We start from the raw sequence: 19,571 nt of genomic DNA on the forward strand, positions 1-19,571 counted from the left end.
TGACACCTAGCGTGTCCCGGGTGTGCTACGACGCCTGATTACAGCGGAGCAGGTATGTCACTGTGTGTGCGGTGTGAGGTGTACAGAGAAGTGAGGTTAAAACGGCTTGGCGGATGGTCCCTGGGGTGAGAAAACTTTATTAAAAGGGCCTCCGTCAGCGGTTAAAAATAAGGCTGAGGGACGTTAGAGGCGGGTTACGACCTCCTACGTCCTAGATGTGTCAACATGTTTCAGCCAGTGCCTTATATTAATCTGGCTTTCTTCAGGACAATAAAAATATGTGTAGGTTAAAATTAGGGTAAGTGTAGTGTAGTCTATGTGTCTACACGCCCTAAAGTGTATATAACTGTGAGAGGGGGGATTCCCTTCTCAAGATCACCTGTACATTTAACAATGAGAGACAGGGACAAGACAAACATAGGAGAAAAAGAGTCACTAGAAAATATTGGTCATAATTAATGACAGCCGGCTTAATAGCGAATTAGTGCAGGCTATGAGCGGCTCAAGTGTAATGATACTGGTGGTATCATTATTGTGGAATCGCACTGAAAATTCGAGGGTGAAGTGGTTAAAACAGCGGTAACAATACTGCAGTAGTGAATGGTGAAGTATTGTGGCGCAAGCACCATGTCTTACGCTTTTTTAGGCTTGCTTGTACTCCAAAGCTATTGAAGAGGCAAGGGGTGGCCCTGGTAGGGAGAAAGAGGACCACTGGGGTAAGGAGACCTGTGGGAGAAAGGGTAGCGCTTACCTATGGTAGGGATGTTCAGCATACTCACAGGATTTCTGGTCAGCTCCAGCGTGGGACCTGTTGTGCCTCCTTCGCATAACCGGTAATGAATGGCTGTGGTGGCCGGTTTTTTATACTAACGTTAACTGCATGATTGGTGGCACCTGGAGGGAAGAGTAATGGTAGAAAGACTGGCTTTTCGGATCGAAATTATGCTCAGGTGAGTGCCCTTCGTATCGCGCTAGTGCGCGGAGTAGTGCCGCTGGCTTAGCGCATGCGTGCAATGGTGGTGCTGCCGTGCGCATGCGTGGCCGAGGAGGTGTTTAGCGCATGCGCGGCCGGGAAGTGGTTCGCGCATGCGCGGTAGCGCGAGTCCTGAGTGCGGCGCGGTGGAGTGTTTCTTAGCGCCTGCGCACTCGGGACTAGGTATTAATTTATGGTGGCAAGTGCCGAATAAAAACTAAGGGCACAGGATGTTGTCCAAGTGCCAGTGAATCCCGCTTTGTGATGGGAGGATGAGGGGGACGTATGGTGGTCCCATTGTGACTGATGGTTGGGGGAACATGGTGGCAAATAAAGGCAAATTGCCTAATGAAAGGGGGGGTAGTGCCCTACTGGGGTGCGTCTGGGTAGTCAAGCTGGACCACAGGGAGGCTAAGGATCAGGGTGGTTCCCTATAGGATTGGGAAGACATGGTGGCAGTAAAGGCAAAGTTCCTGAGTGGTCATGCTGGACCAAAGGGAGGCTTAAGGTCAGGTTGGTTCACAGGGTCAGTGAGTTCCAGGGGATGGCATCATTAAGCCCTTCAGTGGCTGTGGACAGGCGATATATCCATCTTTGCTCTTTGTTTAGCAATTTTTTGTCATTGTTAACTGGGCTGACTGGTATCTGCTCGATGACTGTCCAGGTGAAGTCATTAGGGGTGTGGCACTGGGTGATAAAGTGGTTTGTCAGTTTGCTTATGCTTTTTTTGCAGCGCATTGTGCTGCGGTGCTCCGTTATCCTGGTCCTCACTTTGCGTGTGGTCATGCCCACATATCGGAGCCCACATCTGCAGGTTAGTAGGTAGATTACATTCTGTGAGTTGCAATTTGTGTGGCTCCTTTGGGACCATATCTTGTTCGGTTCCAGGTCGAGGGTCTTCGTGTGAGATGTCAGGTGACAGACACTGCAGTCATTGCATGGGTAATGTCCAGTGACTTTTGGCATACCCCATGCATTGAGGATGGTGTTCTCAGGTTTAGGTAGTAGTTTTGGTCTGGTACTGACGAGTTGGTCTCGGAGGTTGTGGCACCTTTTGTAGGCAAACCTCGGGGGTTCCCAATTCCTTTGTCCGGAGTTAATGATTCTCCAGTGCTTCTTTATGATTTTGGCCACTTCGTTCGAGGCAGTGTTGAAGGTAGTCACGCATGTTGTCGGTTGTGCGTCAGTTTCTTTAGTGACGTCTTCTAGTAATGCGTCACGGTTCTGGTTTCTTGCTCTCTTTTGTGTTTTTTTGATGATCGCCCTTGGATAGCCACGGTGTTCCAGTTTTTTAGCCAGGTCCGCTGATTGTGACTTGTAGTCACGTATGTCTGAGCAGTTCCTTCTGATGCGGAGGAACTGGCCAAATGGTAAATTTTCTTTTAGAGGCCGTGGGTGGAAGCTGTTGAAGTGTAGCAGTGAGTTCCTTGCCGTCGGTTTGTGGTAAGTTGTGGTTGTCAAGGTTCCACTTGTAGCTGCTATTTCCAGATCTAAAAAGGGAAGTTGCTTATTACTGGCTGTGCAGGTGAACTTGAGGTATGGGTCTCTGTTGTTGAGCCATTGTAGGAAGTTGTCCAGTTCTGGTTTTGAGCCGTCCCAGATGACCAATATATCATCGATATATCGATGCCATTTCAGTATATGGTCTTTGAACGGGTTGGTTTCTACATTGATGTGCGTGCTTTCGAAGTGGTGGACGTATAGTCCAGCTACACTCGGCGCGAAAACACTGCCCATGGAGGTTCCATTGGTTTGCAGGTAGAAAGTGCCCTCATACTCAAAGTAGTTTTCTTTGAGGGCGAGGGCTGCACAGTTCATGACAAAGCTCCTTGGTGTCTGGTATGGCCAAGGGGATTCTTCCAGGATGTCCTTTAGCACCTGTAGGGTGGCGTCTTGAGGGAGGCTGGTGTATAAGCTTTCCACGTCCAGTCCTACCAATAATTGTGTCTCAGGGTCAAAGGTGGTGTTGGCAATGGTTTGCAAAAGGTGTTTGGTGTCCCTGATATAGGTGGGCGTTTTTTTGTACCAGAGGGTTGAGGAAGAAGTCACAGTATCTGGACAGTGGTTCTAGTATGGAGTTGATGCCAGATACTATTGGTCTGCCCGGCGGTGGAATTACCCCTTTGTGTACCTTGGGTACTGTGTAGAAGTATGGGGTTTTGGTGTTCTCCGGGCAGAGGTATTCGGCCTCCTGTTTGGAGATCTCATCATTATCTGCTGCCCTTTTGACAAGGTCGTGCACTGTGGTGCGTAGTTGTTCTGTGGGATCCCGCTCCAATCTGCGATAGTTCCGACTGTCGCTGAGTAGTCTCCGACATTCAGCATCGTAGTCTGTCTTGTCCAGTAATACTATTCCGCCCCTTTGTCAGCTGGTTTGATTACTAAGGTGGGGTTGTCTTTCAGGCGTTGTATCGTTTGTCTGTCTGCCCATGACATGTTGTTGTAGTGGTTGGTGGGGTTAAGTTTCTCTATGTCATGGTACACAGCCTGTTCAAAGGTTGTTATTTCCGCTGGCACGGTTGAGGGTGGGGGGACAAAGGTGGACTTCACTCTGAGTCCTGTGGTGTTGGTGTTGTCCTCAGCTTGGGGCTGGTCTTGGTTTGATTTTTCAAAGAAGGACTTCAGTTTCAGTTTCCTGAAGAATTGGGCTAGTTCCGCTTGTAGTCTGAACTTGTCCAGTCTTGTGGTCGGTACAAAGGATAGACCTCGCTCCAGGACTGACGTCTCTGTGCTGGAAAGTGGGGTGCTGGACAGGTTGAACACTAGTGATGGTTGGCAGGTGGGATTGTCTACCTGCTTGTTCCCGGGGTTGCTTCTTTCGTCTTCTGACGTGTGTTGGAGCTCACCGGGTTTTCGTCTTCCCAGTGTACCTGTGCGTTGTTGGGCTGATTTGTTCTTCTGCGGCCCCGGGGTCTCTGGCCCCGTCCTAAAAAAGGAAAGTTGTTGCCCTGGTTACCTGCAAAGAATGGCATTGGTCCTTGGGGGTACATGTTGGGGAAACCAAAGTAGGGGTTCTGCATATGGCCTAAGTTAGGTGGGAAGCCGAAAAATTGGTTTGGATGTCCTCCTTGTCCTCCTTGCCAGTGATTGGGCCATCGCTGTCCTCTTCGTCCTCTGCCTCCTCGTTTTTGTGATCCACTGCTGGAATCACTGGAGACGGAGCTGTCATCCCCTGAGGAGTTGGATGTGTTGGTTTCCTTGGTAGGTGGGGTGTAGTTCTCCTCCGAGTAGGGGTATACTTTGGCGTAGGAGAACTTTTTCAGATCTTTCTCAAATTTTTTGAACTTGGCCTGGGTTAGGTAATCCTTGTACTCGTTTATCTCCCGGTTCTGATCGTCAAGTTTCTTCTTGAACGATGTTATTGTGGCTTTAAAGTGTCTTTCTGTTTCTTCTATCTCAAGGGATAGGGTGTCTGACAAACGTTTGGCGGTTTTTAGGATGAGGATCATCCAGTCTCTGGTACAGTGCCATGCTATCTGGGCCCAGTCCTTCCTGAACGTGGGGTCGTCGAGGAAGATCCTGGGTGCATTTGATACCAATAGCCCCCTGGGTGCAGAGTTGGTTCTAAGGTATTGGGCCAGTATTGTTCCATGTAGGATGGTGCGTATCCTGTTGCGCTTCTTTTCTGTTAAGGTCTCCCAGTCCGTGGTCTGTGCGATTGTATTAGAGATGTTAAAATCGGTTTGGAATGACGGGTCAGACAGTATGTCTGTCAAGTCACTCTCAGAGAAAGTCAGTCCATGGTTTTCGGCCATGGTTGTGTGTTCTCTCACAGCTGTGCGCTGTCGATAAGTGCGAGAATCAAGAGGGAGAGAGAGGACCAGATAGCTAGTCCAGATCCCCGGATTATATGTAAGCAAATCAAAAGGAGACTAGCTAGAAAAAGGGGGTTAGTCTGACATTATTTTGTTATTGTCAGAGCGACTCAGTGTTATTGGCGGTGGCACCTGTTGGGTGTCTTTAGAAAGCCCTCACCCACCAACCTAGTTGGTGGCATGCTTCATCATCGGGCCCACCCAGTGACACCTAGCGTGTCCCGGGTGTGCTACGACGCCTGATTACAGCGGAGCAGGTATGTCACTGTGTGTGCGGTGTGAGGTGTACAGAGAAGTGAGGTTAAAACGGCTTGGCGGATGGTCCCTGGGGTGAGAAAACTTTATTAAAAGGGCCTCCGTCAGCGGTTAAAAATAAGGCTGAGGGACGTTAGAGGCGGGTTACGACCTCCTACGTCCTAGATGTGTCAACATGTTTCAGCCAGTGCCTTATATTAATCTGGCTTTCTTCAGGACAATAAAAATATGTGTAGGTTAAAATTAGGGTAAGTGTAGTGTAGTCTATGTGTCTACATGCCCTAAAGTGTATATAACTGTGAGAGGGGAGATTCCCTTCTCAAGGTCACCTGTACATTTAACAATGAGAGACAGGGACAAGACAAACATAGGAGAAAAAGAGTCACTAGAAAATATTGGTCATAATTAATGACAGCCGGCTTAATAGCGAATTAGTGCAGGCTATGAGCGGCTCAAGTGTAATGATACTGGTGGTATCATTATTGTGGAATCGCACTGAAAATTCGAGGGTGAAGTGGTTAAAACAGCGGTAACAATACTGCAGTAGTGAATGGTGAAGTATTGTGGCGCAAGCACCATGTCTTACGCTTTTTTAGGCTTGCTTGTACTCCAAAGCTATTGAAGAGGCAAGGGGTGGCCCTGGTAGGGAGAAAGAGGACCACTGGGGTAAGGAGACCTGTGGGAGAAAGGGTAGCGCTTACCTATGGTAGGGATGTTCAGCATACTCACAGGATTTCTGGTCAGCTCCAGCGTGGGACCTGTTGTGCCTCCTTCGCATAACCGGTAATGAATGGCTGTGGTGGCCGGTTTTTTATACTAACGTTAACTGCATGATTGGTGGCACCTGGAGGGAAGAGTAATGGTAGAAAGACTGGCTTTTCGGATCGAAATTATGCTCAGGTGAGTGCCCTTCGTATCGCGCTAGTGCGCGGAGTAGTGCCGCTGGCTTAGCGCATGCGTGCGATGGTGGTGCTGCCGTGCGCATGCGTGGCCGAGGAGGTGTTTAGCGCATGCGCGGCCGGGAAGTGGTTCGCGCATGCGCGGTAGCGCGAGTCCTGAGTGCGGCGCGGTGGAGTGTTTCTTAGCGCCTGCGCACTCGGGACTAGGTATTAATTTATGGTGGCAAGTGCCGAATAAAAACTAAGGGCACAGGATGTTGTCCAAGTGCCAGTGAATCCCGCTTTGTGATGGGAGGATGAGGGGGACGTATGGTGGTCCCATTGTGACTGATGGTTGGGGGAACATGGTGGCAAATAAAGGCAAATTGCCTAATGAAAGGGGGGGTAGTGCCCTACTGGGGTGCGTCTGGGTAGTCAAGCTGGACCACAGGGAGGCTAAGGATCAGGGTGGTTCCCTATAGGATTGGGAAGACATGGTGGCAGTAAAGGCAAAGTTCCTGAGTGGTCATGCTGGACCAAAGGGAGGCTTAAGGTCAGGTTGGTTCACAGGGTCAGTGAGTTCCAGGGGATGGCATCATTAAGCCCTTCAGTGGCTGTGGACAGGCGATATATCCATCTTTGCTCTTTGTTTAGCAATTTTTTGTCATTGTTAACTGGGCTGACTGGTATCTGCTCGATGACTGTCCAGGTGAAGTCATTAGGGGTGTGGCACTGGGTGATAAAGTGGTTTGTCAGTTTGCTTATGCTTTTTTTGCAGCGCATTGTGCTGCGGTGCTCCGTTATCCTGGTCCTCACTTTGCGTGTGGTCATGCCCACATATCGGAGCCCACATCTGCAGGTTAGTAGGTAGATTACATTCTGTGAGTTGCAATTTGTGTGGCTCCTTTGGGACCATATCTTGTTCGGTTCCAGGTCGAGGGTCTTCGTGTGAGATGTCAGGTGACAGACACTGCAGTCATTGCATGGGTAATGTCCAGTGACTTTTGGCATACCCCATGCATTGAGGATGGTGTTCTCAGGTTTAGGTAGTAGTTTCGAGGCAGTGTTGAAGGTAGTCACGCATGTTGTCGGTTGTGCGTCTCTTTTGAGTTTTTTCCAAGGGCGATCATCAAAAAAACTCAAAAGAGAGCAAGAAACCAGAACCGTGACGCATTACTAGAAGACGTCACTAAAGAAACTGACGCACAACCGACAACATGCGTGACTACCTTCAACACTGCCTCGAACGAAGTGGCCAAAATCATAAAGAAGCACTGGAGAATCATTAACTCCGGACAAAGGAATTGGGAACCCCCGAGGTTTGCCTACAAAAGGTGCCACAACCTCCGAGACCAACTCGTCAGTACCAGACCAAAACTACTACCTAAACCTGAGAACACCATCCTCAATGCATGGGGTATGCCAAAAGTCACTGGAACCGAACAAGATATGGTCCCAAAGGAGCCACACAAATTGCAACTCACAGAATGTAATCTACCTACTAACCTGCAGATGTGGGCTCCGATATGTGGGCATGACCACACGCAAAGTGAGGACCAGGATAACGGAGCACCGCAGCACAATGCGCTGCAAAAAAAGCATAAGCAAACTGACAAACCACTTTATCACCCAGTGCCACACCCCTAATGACTTCACCTGGACAGTCATCGAGCAGATACCAGTCAGCCCAGTTAACAATGACAAAAAATTGCTAAACAAAGAGCAAAGATGGATATATCGCCTGTCCACAGCCACTGAAGGGCTTAATGATGCCATCCCCTGGAACTCACTGACCCTGTGAACCAACCTGACCTTAAGCCTCCCTTTGGTCCAGCATGACCACTCAGGAACTTTGCCTTTACTGCCACCATGTCTTCCCAATCCTATAGGGAACCACCCTGATCCTTAGCCTCCCTGTGGTCCAGCTTGACTACCCAGACGCACCCCAGTAGGGCACTACCCCCCCTTTCATTAGGCAATTTGCCTTTATTTGCCACCATGTTCCCCCAACCATCAGTCACAATGGGACCACCATACGTCCCCCTCATCCTCCCATCACAAAGCGGGATTCACTGGCACTTGGACAACATCCTGTGCCCTTAGTTTTTATTCGGCACTTGCCACCATAAATTAATACCTAGTCCCGAGTGCGCAGGCGCTAAGAAACACTCCACCGCGCCGCACTCAGGACTCGCGCTACCGCGCATGCGCGAACCACTTCCTGGCCGCGCATGCGCTAAACACCTCCTCGGCCACGCATGCGCACGGCAGCACCACCATCGCACGCATGCGCTAAGCCAGCGGCACTACTCCGCGCACTAGCGCGATACGAAGGGCACTCACCTGAGCATAATTTCGATCCGAAAAGCCAGTCTTTCTACCATTACTCTTCCCTCCAGGTGCCACCAATCATGCAGTTAACGTTAGTATAAAAAAACGGCCACCACAGCCATTCATTACCGGTTATGCGAAGGAGGCACAACAGGTCCCCACGCTGGAGCTGACCAGAAATCCTGTGAGTATGCTGAACATCCCTACCATAGGTAAGCGCTACCCTTTCTCCCACAGGTCTCCTTACCCCAGTGGTCCTCTTTCTCCCTACCAGGGCCACCCCTTGCCTCTTCAATAGCTTTGGAGTACAAGCAAGCCTAAAAAAGCGTAAGACATGGTGCTTGCGCCACAATACTTCACCATTCACTACTGCAGTATTGTTACCGCTGTTTTAACCACTTCACCCTCGAATTTTCAGTGCGATTCCACAATAATGATACCACCAGTATCATTACACTTGAGCCGCTCATAGCCTGCACTAATTCGCTATTAAGCCGGCTGTCATTAATTATGACCAATATTTTCTAGTGACTCTTTTTCTCCTATGTTTGTCTTGTCCCTGTCTCTCATTGTTAAATGTACAGGTGATCTTGAGAAGGGAATCCCCCTCTCACAGTTATATACACTTTAGGGCGTGTAGACACATAGACTACACTACACTTACCCTAATTTTAACCTACACATATTTTTATTGTCCTGAAGAAAGCCAGATTAATATAAGGCACTGGCTGAAACATGTTGACACATCTAGGACGTAGGAGGTCGTAACCCGCCTCTAACGTCCCTCAGCCTTATTTTTAACCGCTGACGGAGGCCCTTTTAATAAAGTTTTCTCACCCCAGGGACCATCCGCCAAGCCGTTTTAACCTCACTTCTCTGTACACCTCACACCGCACACACAGTGACATACCTGCTCCGCTGTAATCAGGCGTCGTAGCACACCCGGGACACGCTAGGTGTCACTGGGTGGGCCCGATGATGAAGCATGCCACCAACTAGGTTGGTGGGTGAGGGCTTTCTAAAGACACCCAACAGGTGCCACCGCCAATAACACTGAGTCGCTATGACAATAACAAAATAATGTCAGACTAACCCCCTTTTTCTAGCTAGTCTCCTTTTGATTTGCTTACATATAATCCGGGGATCTGGACTAGCTATCTGGTCCTCTCTCTCCCTCTTGATTCTCGCACATAAAAATATAATTGACAACAATCTAAAAAAAAGACCACCTTTTCACAAAGAGCAACAGATTTTAACTAGTCATGTAAGACGAACGGGCAAAAAAAAAACGAAAAAACCACACACATTACAAGTTGTTTGTAATTCCTGATGGGGACGGTAACCATGATACTAGCCGGCCCACTTTAAAATCATGATATATGCTGAGCTACTTTAAACATCGTAGGTTTCCCCAGGCGATTCGCCCGCCATGGGAAACATCCTGAACAACGTTGTTCCGACATACAACCACTGATCTAAAAATTTACAATGTATGTAATCACAAGCATTTAAAACATGCAAACATCCAGGGTTTTTATCTAGCTTCTTTAGCACAATGAAATTGATCAGCAAGAGCATAAATACAAAAAGCAGGTTTACAATATATAAATCCAAAAATATCTGAGATACACAGTGTAAAATTAATGTTAAAAAAGACAGCGACCCAGAATTATTGGGCATCCATTAAAGAGTAAGATAGACTGATGCTAGCCAATATTAAACCACATCCTCCAGTACCAGACTGATTCCAAATTTTAGCCACGGAAAAGGGGCTGGTTTCATATTTACAGATCCTACAGGCATCTTTATAAGATCTTATTCCCAGAAATCGGCAAAGGGGGACAAGCCATTTGGATCTTTGCTTTTGGTACGCAGGAAAGACAGCCCAAAAATATGTTCCTCACTTTACTTAGTTAAACTGCAGCTGGGGTAATCCTTCAAGCCTGCAGTTGTTAGTAAAGTCGGCCAACGGTAATATTTCCAGCCTCAGTTTAATGTACAAAGTAGTTGTTTTTGGTGGAGTAATGCAATCCATAAATTCTTCAAATTTAGGGTCAAGTTTCATCACCAGGAATGTGCTTGTCAGCCTGCCCATCACTGAAGATCTTTACCAACCCTTCCACTTGCAGTACCAGAATCTGTTTCTAACACTAATCCATGAATTGGTGGTGATAGCACCGGTGTTATGCAAGATTGTACTCAAGTCTAATAATATCCAAAAAGCGTAACATGTTTCAGCCATGGAATATTAGATGTGCATGGTCTATTTAGGATATCTTAAGCACGCCTGTTTGTTTTTACCTTTTTCGTGGACCAGATATGAAGCCAATAGAGGATTGGCTTAAGCTTTAGAAGACCCCATATTCGGTTGAGTGCTAGATACACTCTTCATGGTATTAGGGGTGTGCATTGAGGTAGGCCCAGCAGAGTATAATACATTTGTTTTCCGCAGCCCCCAATGTGTCTCAGTTGGAATGACCCCAAAGTTCTGCCCCATGTAGTTCAGCAGACACGGCTTGAGCTCTGTAGATTTCTATTGCAGGACTATTGTTCTTCCAGTAAATTGTAAGATAGCAGCTGCCCTGTACTTCAGTATAAAACCGCTCTTAGTGATCAGTGAATACCAAGACTGTGACTCTAAGATTCCAACCCCTAAGTCATCAAATTCAGATACTCCCTCCAAATGTACCCCACTCAATGAGCTTTTGCTCCTGAAGTTAATATGTGGGCTTATTGCCATGTATTTAGTTTTAAGAGAGGTAATCTGTAAATCGTGCATGGAACAGTACAATGTGAACCTCTCTAATATAGTCTGCAACCTTTTTGGAGTTTTTTTTTAAACCAAAAGTGGTATTGTCCGCGTACAATAGGGCAGGTGTTTTTAACCCAGCTGTACTTGGGAAATCATTCTTACTGTTTGTTAAATTTCTAACACAGCCATTCATATATAAGAAAAGAAGAGTAGGGGGGAGCCTGCAGCCTTGTCGCACTGCTTTGTGGATAGCTATCGGCTTGATCTCTTCCCAATTTGAACCCCAACGCACCTAGGCATAGTTGTTTTGAATACAAACGAATGATCATGTCCAGCAGAGCTGGAGGATAACTCATCTCCCCCAAGACTTTCCATAGCATTTCTCTCCGCACCATGTCCAAGGCCGCTTTAAATCAACAAATGCCACATTAAGAATTCCTTTCTTCGTGTCAGTTTCTTTCCACTTCATCTTGAGGAACCTAAAGACTATCCACTAAACCAATCTTAGGACAAAACCCCGCTTGAAAATGGCTAAAACCGATCTCTCCTCAGTCTAGATAGTCAATTTATCTACAACCTTTTACCTGTGCACAGATTGCAGCATGAGTATTATTCAAAGAAAAATTAAATGTATGGGGATTACACCTTTTAGTGTTGCCTGCAGTGTGGGTGCGGGACATGTCTCCACTTTTGGGGCATTTTAATCCTCCATGGCCATCCCTTCCTTTGCAGCTTTGTTAAGTTCTGAAAAATAGGTTACCCACTTGTGTGGTGGAATACACGCCTTGGGCTTCATACTATTATCTCACCCTGTATGGGCCACTATGTGCAGATTCGTTTTTAATATGGCTGCTTCCGGTAAATCCTCCCATTGGTCTGTTTCCCATTACCCCTAGTAATTACTTCTTACTTGGGGATTCTCTGGGTTCCACTTGGAATTTCCATTATTTCTGTTACCGCCCCACCCGAGTGGTAATGAGACTCCACCATCTATAAAACTTGGCATCAGCACCTTAATATGTTTCAGCATCTTAATCTTTAGCTTGGCTTTGGTTATCGGTGTGCTCATGTGAAAGTATTCCTTTGTATATTACAAAGATCATATCTGTCAGATCTGTAAGTGACAGACGGCTATGGGCCTTTCCATATCTGGGGACAAGTGGTAGACCTATTCAGTTATGAATGGGGTCTCTGAGTTCCCTTTTTGTATATTACCCCTCCTCTTCCTCTGGAAGAACTCTTCAAACGTCAATGTCTCCACCGTCTTCCTTGTTTGTTAGGGATTTAAGAGCAAACCCAGGCAAAAACATTTCAACCTCAATGAAGCAGTTGCTTTATTTTTGCCTGAAACCTAAACACAGATTGTGTTCTTAAGGGTGCTTAGTCAGCAGAATTGAAGTCCTGCACCATCTGCAGTCCTGTAGGTCCCATTCTGAAGAGGCTGCAGATAAATCTGTGGTAAGAGACTTCACAATCTGTGCACATATTGTATCCATTTGTGCTTGTGTTCTGATAGTTGGTGAATAGATAGCTGCAGCATAATATTGCACTGGTTGATAGTAAGACATACTTACATTTTTCCCTGACATACTGAGAACACAGTGGTTTATCGCTGGAGTATATAATGTTTACCCTATCCTGCCACAATGGGACAAATGTTGTATGAGCTTTGCGTTGTTTCTTGTCCCATATTCAGGGCGGAACCTTTCTCTTCTTCCTCTTCTCTGAGGGGGGGTCACCCTCTTTTGCTGCTTTGCCAGTGGCCTCTGCATTATACAAAACTCCATAGTATCTTGCTCAAGACCCTGCACTGCCTCCTGTAAATCCACCCTAGTTATACTCATCCGTGTTCATCGACTTCTACACTGGCCTCATCTTTTGTTAGTTCACTGAATGCTAAGGCCGAACCCATGCTCACAGGCCAAGCCTTGAGTCTTCTAGCTGCTTTTCTCGCCAACAACTGCTTTCCTGGTATGGCCTTCCCTTGATTTAGTCTCACACTGCTGCAGCAGAAATAGCCTCTTGTGGAAACTGTCTTCTACTTTCATCTTGAGAACATTTATTTGTGTATTACTATGAAACCTCTTACACTAACGATTCCATTTACAAACCTGTGTTAGTGCAGGTCTAATACTAGTTTATTTACTGTCTCCAAGCCAGGAGGGAGAATCAGCTCTTGATTTTTAACTGTTGACTGCCAGAGTGAGGTAGCAGGCGGCAGTTCACCCGATGAATGCCACAACCAAATCATCTTTTATTTGTGAAATTGTTTCAGAAATTATTGCCAGTAATTATGAAATCCATTTCAAATGTCCAAACTAATTTCTGAAAACACTGGGCTTTCACATTGTCTTATATAATGTTAAACCTATTGCTAATCATCTCTTCCCAGTGCTAGGACATCACATGATGCTTTGATATTTTATCTGTCTACCTGATGGTGATTATTTGTAAATCAATCAATCATTTGTAGAGCGCACTACTCACCCGTGAGGGTCACAAGGCGCTTGGGGGGGGGGGGGGGGGGGCCTGCTTGAATAGCCAGGTCTTGAGGTGTCTCCTGAAGGTCATCAGGTCCTGGGTCAGACGCAGATGTGTGGGGAGGGTGTTCCACGTCTTGGCAGCGAGGTAGGAGAAGGTCTGCCGCCGGTGGTAGTTTGTTCTGTGTATGCGTGGGACAGTGGCGAGGGCGAGGTCGGCAGAGCGGAGCGAAGCTGCCGATTTGGGGTGTAGAAGATAAGACGCTTGTTGAGGTATGCTTGTCCGGCGTGGTGGAATGCTTCGTGTGCGTGCGTCAGGAGCTTGAAGGTGATCCTCTTGTTGACAGGGAGCCAGTGGAGGTCCTACAGGTGGGCTGTGATGTGGGAGTGGCGGGGGAAGCCGAGGACGAGGTGTGCGGAGGCGTTCTGTTTGCATTGTAGTCTTTTCTGGAGTTTGGTCGTGGTTCCAGCGTAGAGGGCATTGCCGTAGTCCAGTCTGCTGCTGACGAGGGCGTGGGTGACCGTCTTTCTGGTCACGTGGGGATCCATCAGTAGATCTTGCGAAGCATGAGGAGGGGGTTGAAGCAGGAGGAGGAGACGGCGTTGACTTGTTGGGTAATTGAGAGTGATGAGTCCAGAATGAATCCCAGGTTGCGTGCCTGGACCGTGGGTGTCAGTGCGGCCGGCCAACAGGAGTCGTCCCAGGCAGATGGGGAGGAGGCGAGGATGAGGACCTCCGTCTTGTCTGAGTTCAGTTTCAGGTGACTGTTCTCCATCCAGTCGGCGACGGCCTTCAGTCGTTCGTGGAGGTTCGTTTTGGTGGTGGCGGGGTCCTGTTTGAAGAGAGGATCAACTGGGTGTCGTCGGCGTAGGGGACGATGTTGAGGTTGTGCCATATAGACGTTGAAAAGGGTAGGGCTGAGGGGTGATCCTTTGGGCACGCCACAGATGATCTTGATGGCTTCCGGGCGGAATGGGGGAGCTGGACCCTCTGGGTTCTGTCGGTGAGGAAGGAGGTGATCCAGCCCAGGGCCTTGTCGCTGATTCCTGCGTGGTGGAGGCGTCTGCGGAGGGTGCGGTGGCAGACGGTGTCAAAGGCGGCCGAGAGGTCCAGGAGGATGAGGGCCGCGTTTTCGCCGTTGTCCAGCATGGTCCTGACGTCATCAGTGGCAGTGATGAGGGCAGTTTTGGTGCTATTCTTGCTGTGGAATCCTGATTGGGATGGGTTCAGGACTTTGTTTTCCTCGAGGAAGTGGGACAGTTGCTTGTTGACGATCTTTTCGATGACTTTCGCCAGGAATGGGAGCAGGGAGATGGGCCGGAAGTTCTTAAGGTCCTTTGGGTTCGCTGTGGGTTTCTTGAGTAGTGCGTTGACCTCGGCGTGTTTCCAGCTTTCCGGGAATGTGGCGGTCTCGAAGGAGCTGTTGATGATCTTCCGGGGTTGGGGGGGCGATGATGCGGTTAGTTTTGTTGAAGATGTGGTGTGGGCAAGAGTCGGATGGTGAACCAGAGTGGATGGTATTGTCGTCGTTGACATGGGTCCAGGAGAGCAGGTGGTTGGTGAGGCTGGAGGTGGTGAATCAGAGGTGGTAGCAGCTGTTGGTGGGGTCTGGGTGTAGAAGCTGTTGTGGATGTCTGCGATGTTGCGGTGAAAGAAGGAGGCTAGTGAGTCGCAGAGGTCTTGCAACGGTGGGATATCGTTGGCGCTGGAGCTGGGGTTGGAGAGTTACTTCACGACGTTGAAGAGCTCTTTCCTGTTGTGCGCGTTGTTGTTGATACGTTCCTAGAAGGAGGTCCTTTTGGTGGCTCGAATGAGTTGGTGGTGCTTGCAGCTGGCGTCCTTGAGGGCAGCATGGTTGTCCGATGTCTGCTCATGGCGCCACTTCTATTAGAATTTTCGTCAATTCCCTTTAGACTCCTCGAGGTCGGTGGTGAACCAACTGGTCTTTCTGTCTACGTCGGTTTGAGGGGTTTTTGCTCGGGCCGTCTGTGTTGTCGCAGTCATCCCTAGTATGTTAGCACTGTATGCCAAATGTAAATAACCAATACAACAAGAATCCATTTATTTTGTAGTTATTTTAGTGTGCCTGTATTTTGCTGTTATGATTTGTTACTTTACGTTTGCCATGATTTTACTTTGCAATTAAGTAAATTGTAACATTGGTAATACCTTCAATTATGGATTATCTTTGTTACTTCATGTAACTATTGTCCTGGTAAGAGGAAAACTACTCTACAACTGGAAGTATTCTGCATGTTGAATGTTCACATACATACAGATAAACCAATATATAATTCATGATTGCACTTTGTTTTTTTAGAAAGAAATTGTGTAGGAGACTCTGGAGGGTCCAGCCCAGAACATCATCAAAGTCACTTTGAAATGGACCGTAATCCCTCACCACCAGTTAGCGATGATGAAGGTCCGGTTGAGGATTCAATTGGCAACACCATCTATAGCAAGCACTGGTTATTCAGCACGCTGACACGGTTGATTGAGGTTTGTGAACATGTCTTTTTTCAAAGATCTATGTTACTGTTCCATACCCTGTATTTCCAAGCCATTCACGTTTAATGCTGTATTGAACATGCTGTGACCCACTTTATAGGTTTCTCAGCAGCCCTGATTCAGGTGGGAAAAGGAGTTTGTGCCTGAATCGGTGTAGATATACGGTAAAATACAGTTCCCTCTGTGTTTTTTACTGGCACATTTTTCCAGTCAAAATCTGGTTGAATAGGTCTATGGACGAATGCCTTTATTGTGGGAAAAACCTGCAGGAATCAGTGTGTGAACACTGATTCTTACTGTAATTCTCCATTGATAACGTTGAAATATGTAAAGAAGCAGTAGTATTGACCCCTGGAACTAATGAACCCCACAAAATCAGTAAATCCAGTATAGTTCTACCAGTGGAGATTACCTGCACACCACTTAATGCGGATTGGTGTGTGCACTTGCTACCTGTGGCTGTAGTGGTTTCCAAGATGTTGAAATGCGTTCGGTATGAGACTCAGGCCACAGGTTATAACAGATGTCATCCTAAAGTAGTCCGAGAGCCCTGGCCTTAATCAAGCCAGAAGCAGTTCTGTTCCCCCAAACAGAATTAATGGATCCCAAGGATACTCTAGCCAGATTATTTAAAAAATGGACGTGTGCCTAAATAGTTTTAACTTCTGAATCTTGAATCTCACCTGTTCCCAAGCATTAAAAACCTTTGCACAGTTTGTTTCCCAATGGGAAAGGCTTCTTGAAGCTGCATCCACTGCATGTGTTCGTTTGTATATGAATCAATACTTAAGCATTCCTGTAGATGACGTTATTTTTAGGAAAAATAAAGCCTACTCATGCAGATCATAGCCAGTAAACCTACAAAATGAACAGCCAAATGCCAACTATGAATTTAAAATTAGAATTTTAAATTTATGAATGAATTTAAAATTGGTAAAACATACAAATGTGTAATGGAGCAGAGTTGCTGATGTTCTTCCTGATAGCACTGAAGCAAAAGAAGTGACTGAGATATTCAGTGAGAAGGAATTTATCAGCTCCAGTGTCAGTAGTTCAGGGACTATAAAATACAACATTAACGTCCAAGCAGTGTTTAATTTATCAAAATAAATACACGCCAGGGTCCTTGTCAGGAGTGCACTGAAGCTTGCACCACTCCTTGCTCCTGCCTGTGCTACCAATAAAAGTACCAACACAACTACTAACCATCACACTCCTACCAGTGTGGAAGTTGAGATTCTTCCTATCCGCCCAGTTCTAAAACAATGACTTGGGTGGCAGATATCAGTCGTTTTGTATTGTATATTGAATAAACAGCTGTTTTTTTGTTCATCTCTAAATTAGACAAACCGCACCATCATGTGGCAGACTGTTATTGGTGCTGACAATTAGGTGCTGGTGCCGAGCACTTAAAACCACTGGCTCAAATTAAGCACCGCTAAAGTGATGCTAAATATTATCCATATTTTCGTTCTGTGTTTTACTTATTACAAATTGGTGTGCCATCTTGAGGTCACATATCTTTGGAATAAAGGTATCTTATCTAGCTTTTTCCTCTCTCAGCATACCCATAGGTACCAGCTCCCCACACTGCTCACTTGTTCCTGCTTCTCATACTTCCTACCACTTCTCTTCCCTTCCCTCTGCCCACAAGTTCCTGCTACACACAATTTGCCCCCCTCCTGCCACCTACTCATTCTTCTATCCAGTGCCAGATTTTTCCGCTCTTCTCGTTTGCCAGTTGCACACAGCTGTTAGCAGAATCTGCTTCACCCTCACATTCCCTTCTCCATGTGTGCCATAATCCTCCACTAGAAGTTGATGGGTGAGTTTAGACTTTAGGACCTGTCAGCTCCTGTTTTTTCGGTTGAGGTGGCATGTCATAAGATGTATGTCATTGTTGATATGAACATTGGATAATACAACACTGGGAGTACTGTCAAATCACAAGATTAGGGTTTATGCTTAGAACACACATTTAAAAAAAAAAAGTGAATACCTACCTGTACTTATCTGCGATGTAGTGTTCCATCCGTTGTAGCGACTGTCAATGTAAAGCTCTCGATGTTGTGCAGTTATACTAGTTCACATGGTAATTGTGACTTTTTTTAATTGAATATTTACACACATTCCTCTTTTCTTTCTTGCTTCTTCTTTCTTCCGATTTCTCTAACCTAATCATTCTTACTTTCTGTAAAACATTTTCTTGTGGTCCAAGGGCAGTCGATGGTTGTAACTTGTAGGATTAGTGCCATTTAGCAACACCTGTAAGATTACTGTTGTTTGCCACCATTGTCCTGGCGCCATAGTACCTTTTCATTCAAAGTAAATGACCAACTTCTTCTTTTTAGCACTTGACTCTCGCAAGTCAAGGCTTAGCCCTGGAGGTTGTCGCGTGATAGAAATTCAGAAATAGTTTCATGTCCTAGATGACAGCTACTAACTAAAATGTCCAGACAGTTTTTAACTTATAAAAAGACAATTACTTTTTTTTTACAAATAAGGACCTTATAGTACACTCAAAAATAGTATGCAAAAAAAAGGAGTGCCTGGCACTGTATGGGCCAGAGAACCAACCAAGGCACCTTATGTGGAGTTGAGCCTCCTTAGGATCATCTTGGTATAGTTCGGAAACGCTTGTTTCCCTTCTCTAAAAATAAAGGTTTGAATTATGGGATACAGGCATGGATATCAGTGCGAAGGCTTTACTTTAATTTTCTACCTGTTGGTACTCGAGAGATCTAAAAATAAAAGCTTACCGCTTAAAAATATTAAACCCTATAACCTTTAAGAATGGCTGCACCAAAACCAACCCCCTAAACAACAGACAGTCCAACTAAGAGAATCCTTTACACATACTACTTCATTGCTGAATCCCTTGGAATAGATGGATTTTTACATCAGTCAAAGCTAAATAAGCATCAGGGTGTGGCTTGCCGTGCTGCGAAATGGCCGCTAGCTAGGCGAGCTCCGCCGGCCGAGGCAAGATCAGGACAAAATCCGCATAATCGATGGGCACATACTGTGCTAAAGTAACTCACGTATGCAGCCTAAAGAGTGCGGATCGCAACGAGCTGAGGATCGCCGCTGGAGGTGCCCCTGAAGCTGCTGAATTAGCCCTGATCTGCGGAGGCGGCTCGCTGATTGTTGGGACGTGTGCTGGAGGCAGGTGGTGCGCAAATCTAGACCGTAGCGGTGCCGTTGCAGTGGGCTGCGGCCTCTGTGCGTTGCTGCGGGTGCTCTGCTGTCACCGAGAGTGACGGGCTGCCTGCCCGGAGCAACTGGACTGTTGGCGGAACCTCTATCGGATCGGGAGCAACCGGAGGCATATCCTGGAAGGTACCGAGGGGGCGAAGGGAAGGCGGGCTCTCACGGCAGACTCGGCTGGACTGGCGGGCTGCCCCTGAGGAAACCAGCACCCGTACAACGCGAGGAGGCCCTGTCGATACACGCATCTGGGGACGGCCACAAATACCATCTGCCCGGCGGGTGACGAGTGAACGCACGCCAGTGGTGCATGTTGTGTGTGTTGTGGCTGCCTCACTCGCTGTGCCGTCTGTAGCGGTTGGCGGACAGAG

At 47.0% G+C, this 19,571-nt stretch overlaps 1 protein-coding gene across 2 annotated transcripts in view; it reads left to right on the forward strand.

The window, feature by feature from the left end:
- SAAL1 (serum amyloid A like 1) overlaps nucleotides 1-19,571 on the forward strand; it is a 266,162-nt gene that overhangs the window by 10,388 nt on the left and 236,203 nt on the right. For both annotated transcript variants that reach the window (XM_086956068.1, XM_086956067.1), the window contains one exon: nucleotides 15,806-15,984. In XM_086956068.1, coding sequence (XP_086812194.1) covers nucleotides 15,868-15,984 — 117 coding nt within the window. In that variant the 5' untranslated portion in view covers nucleotides 15,806-15,867. The remainder of the gene's footprint in view (nucleotides 1-15,805; nucleotides 15,985-19,571) is intronic.

This window comes from Lissotriton vulgaris, chromosome 2_1 (assembly GCF_964263255.1).
Source record: "Lissotriton vulgaris chromosome 2_1, aLisVul1.2, whole genome shotgun sequence".
NCBI classification, from domain to species: Eukaryota; Metazoa; Chordata; class Amphibia; order Caudata; family Salamandridae; genus Lissotriton; species Lissotriton vulgaris.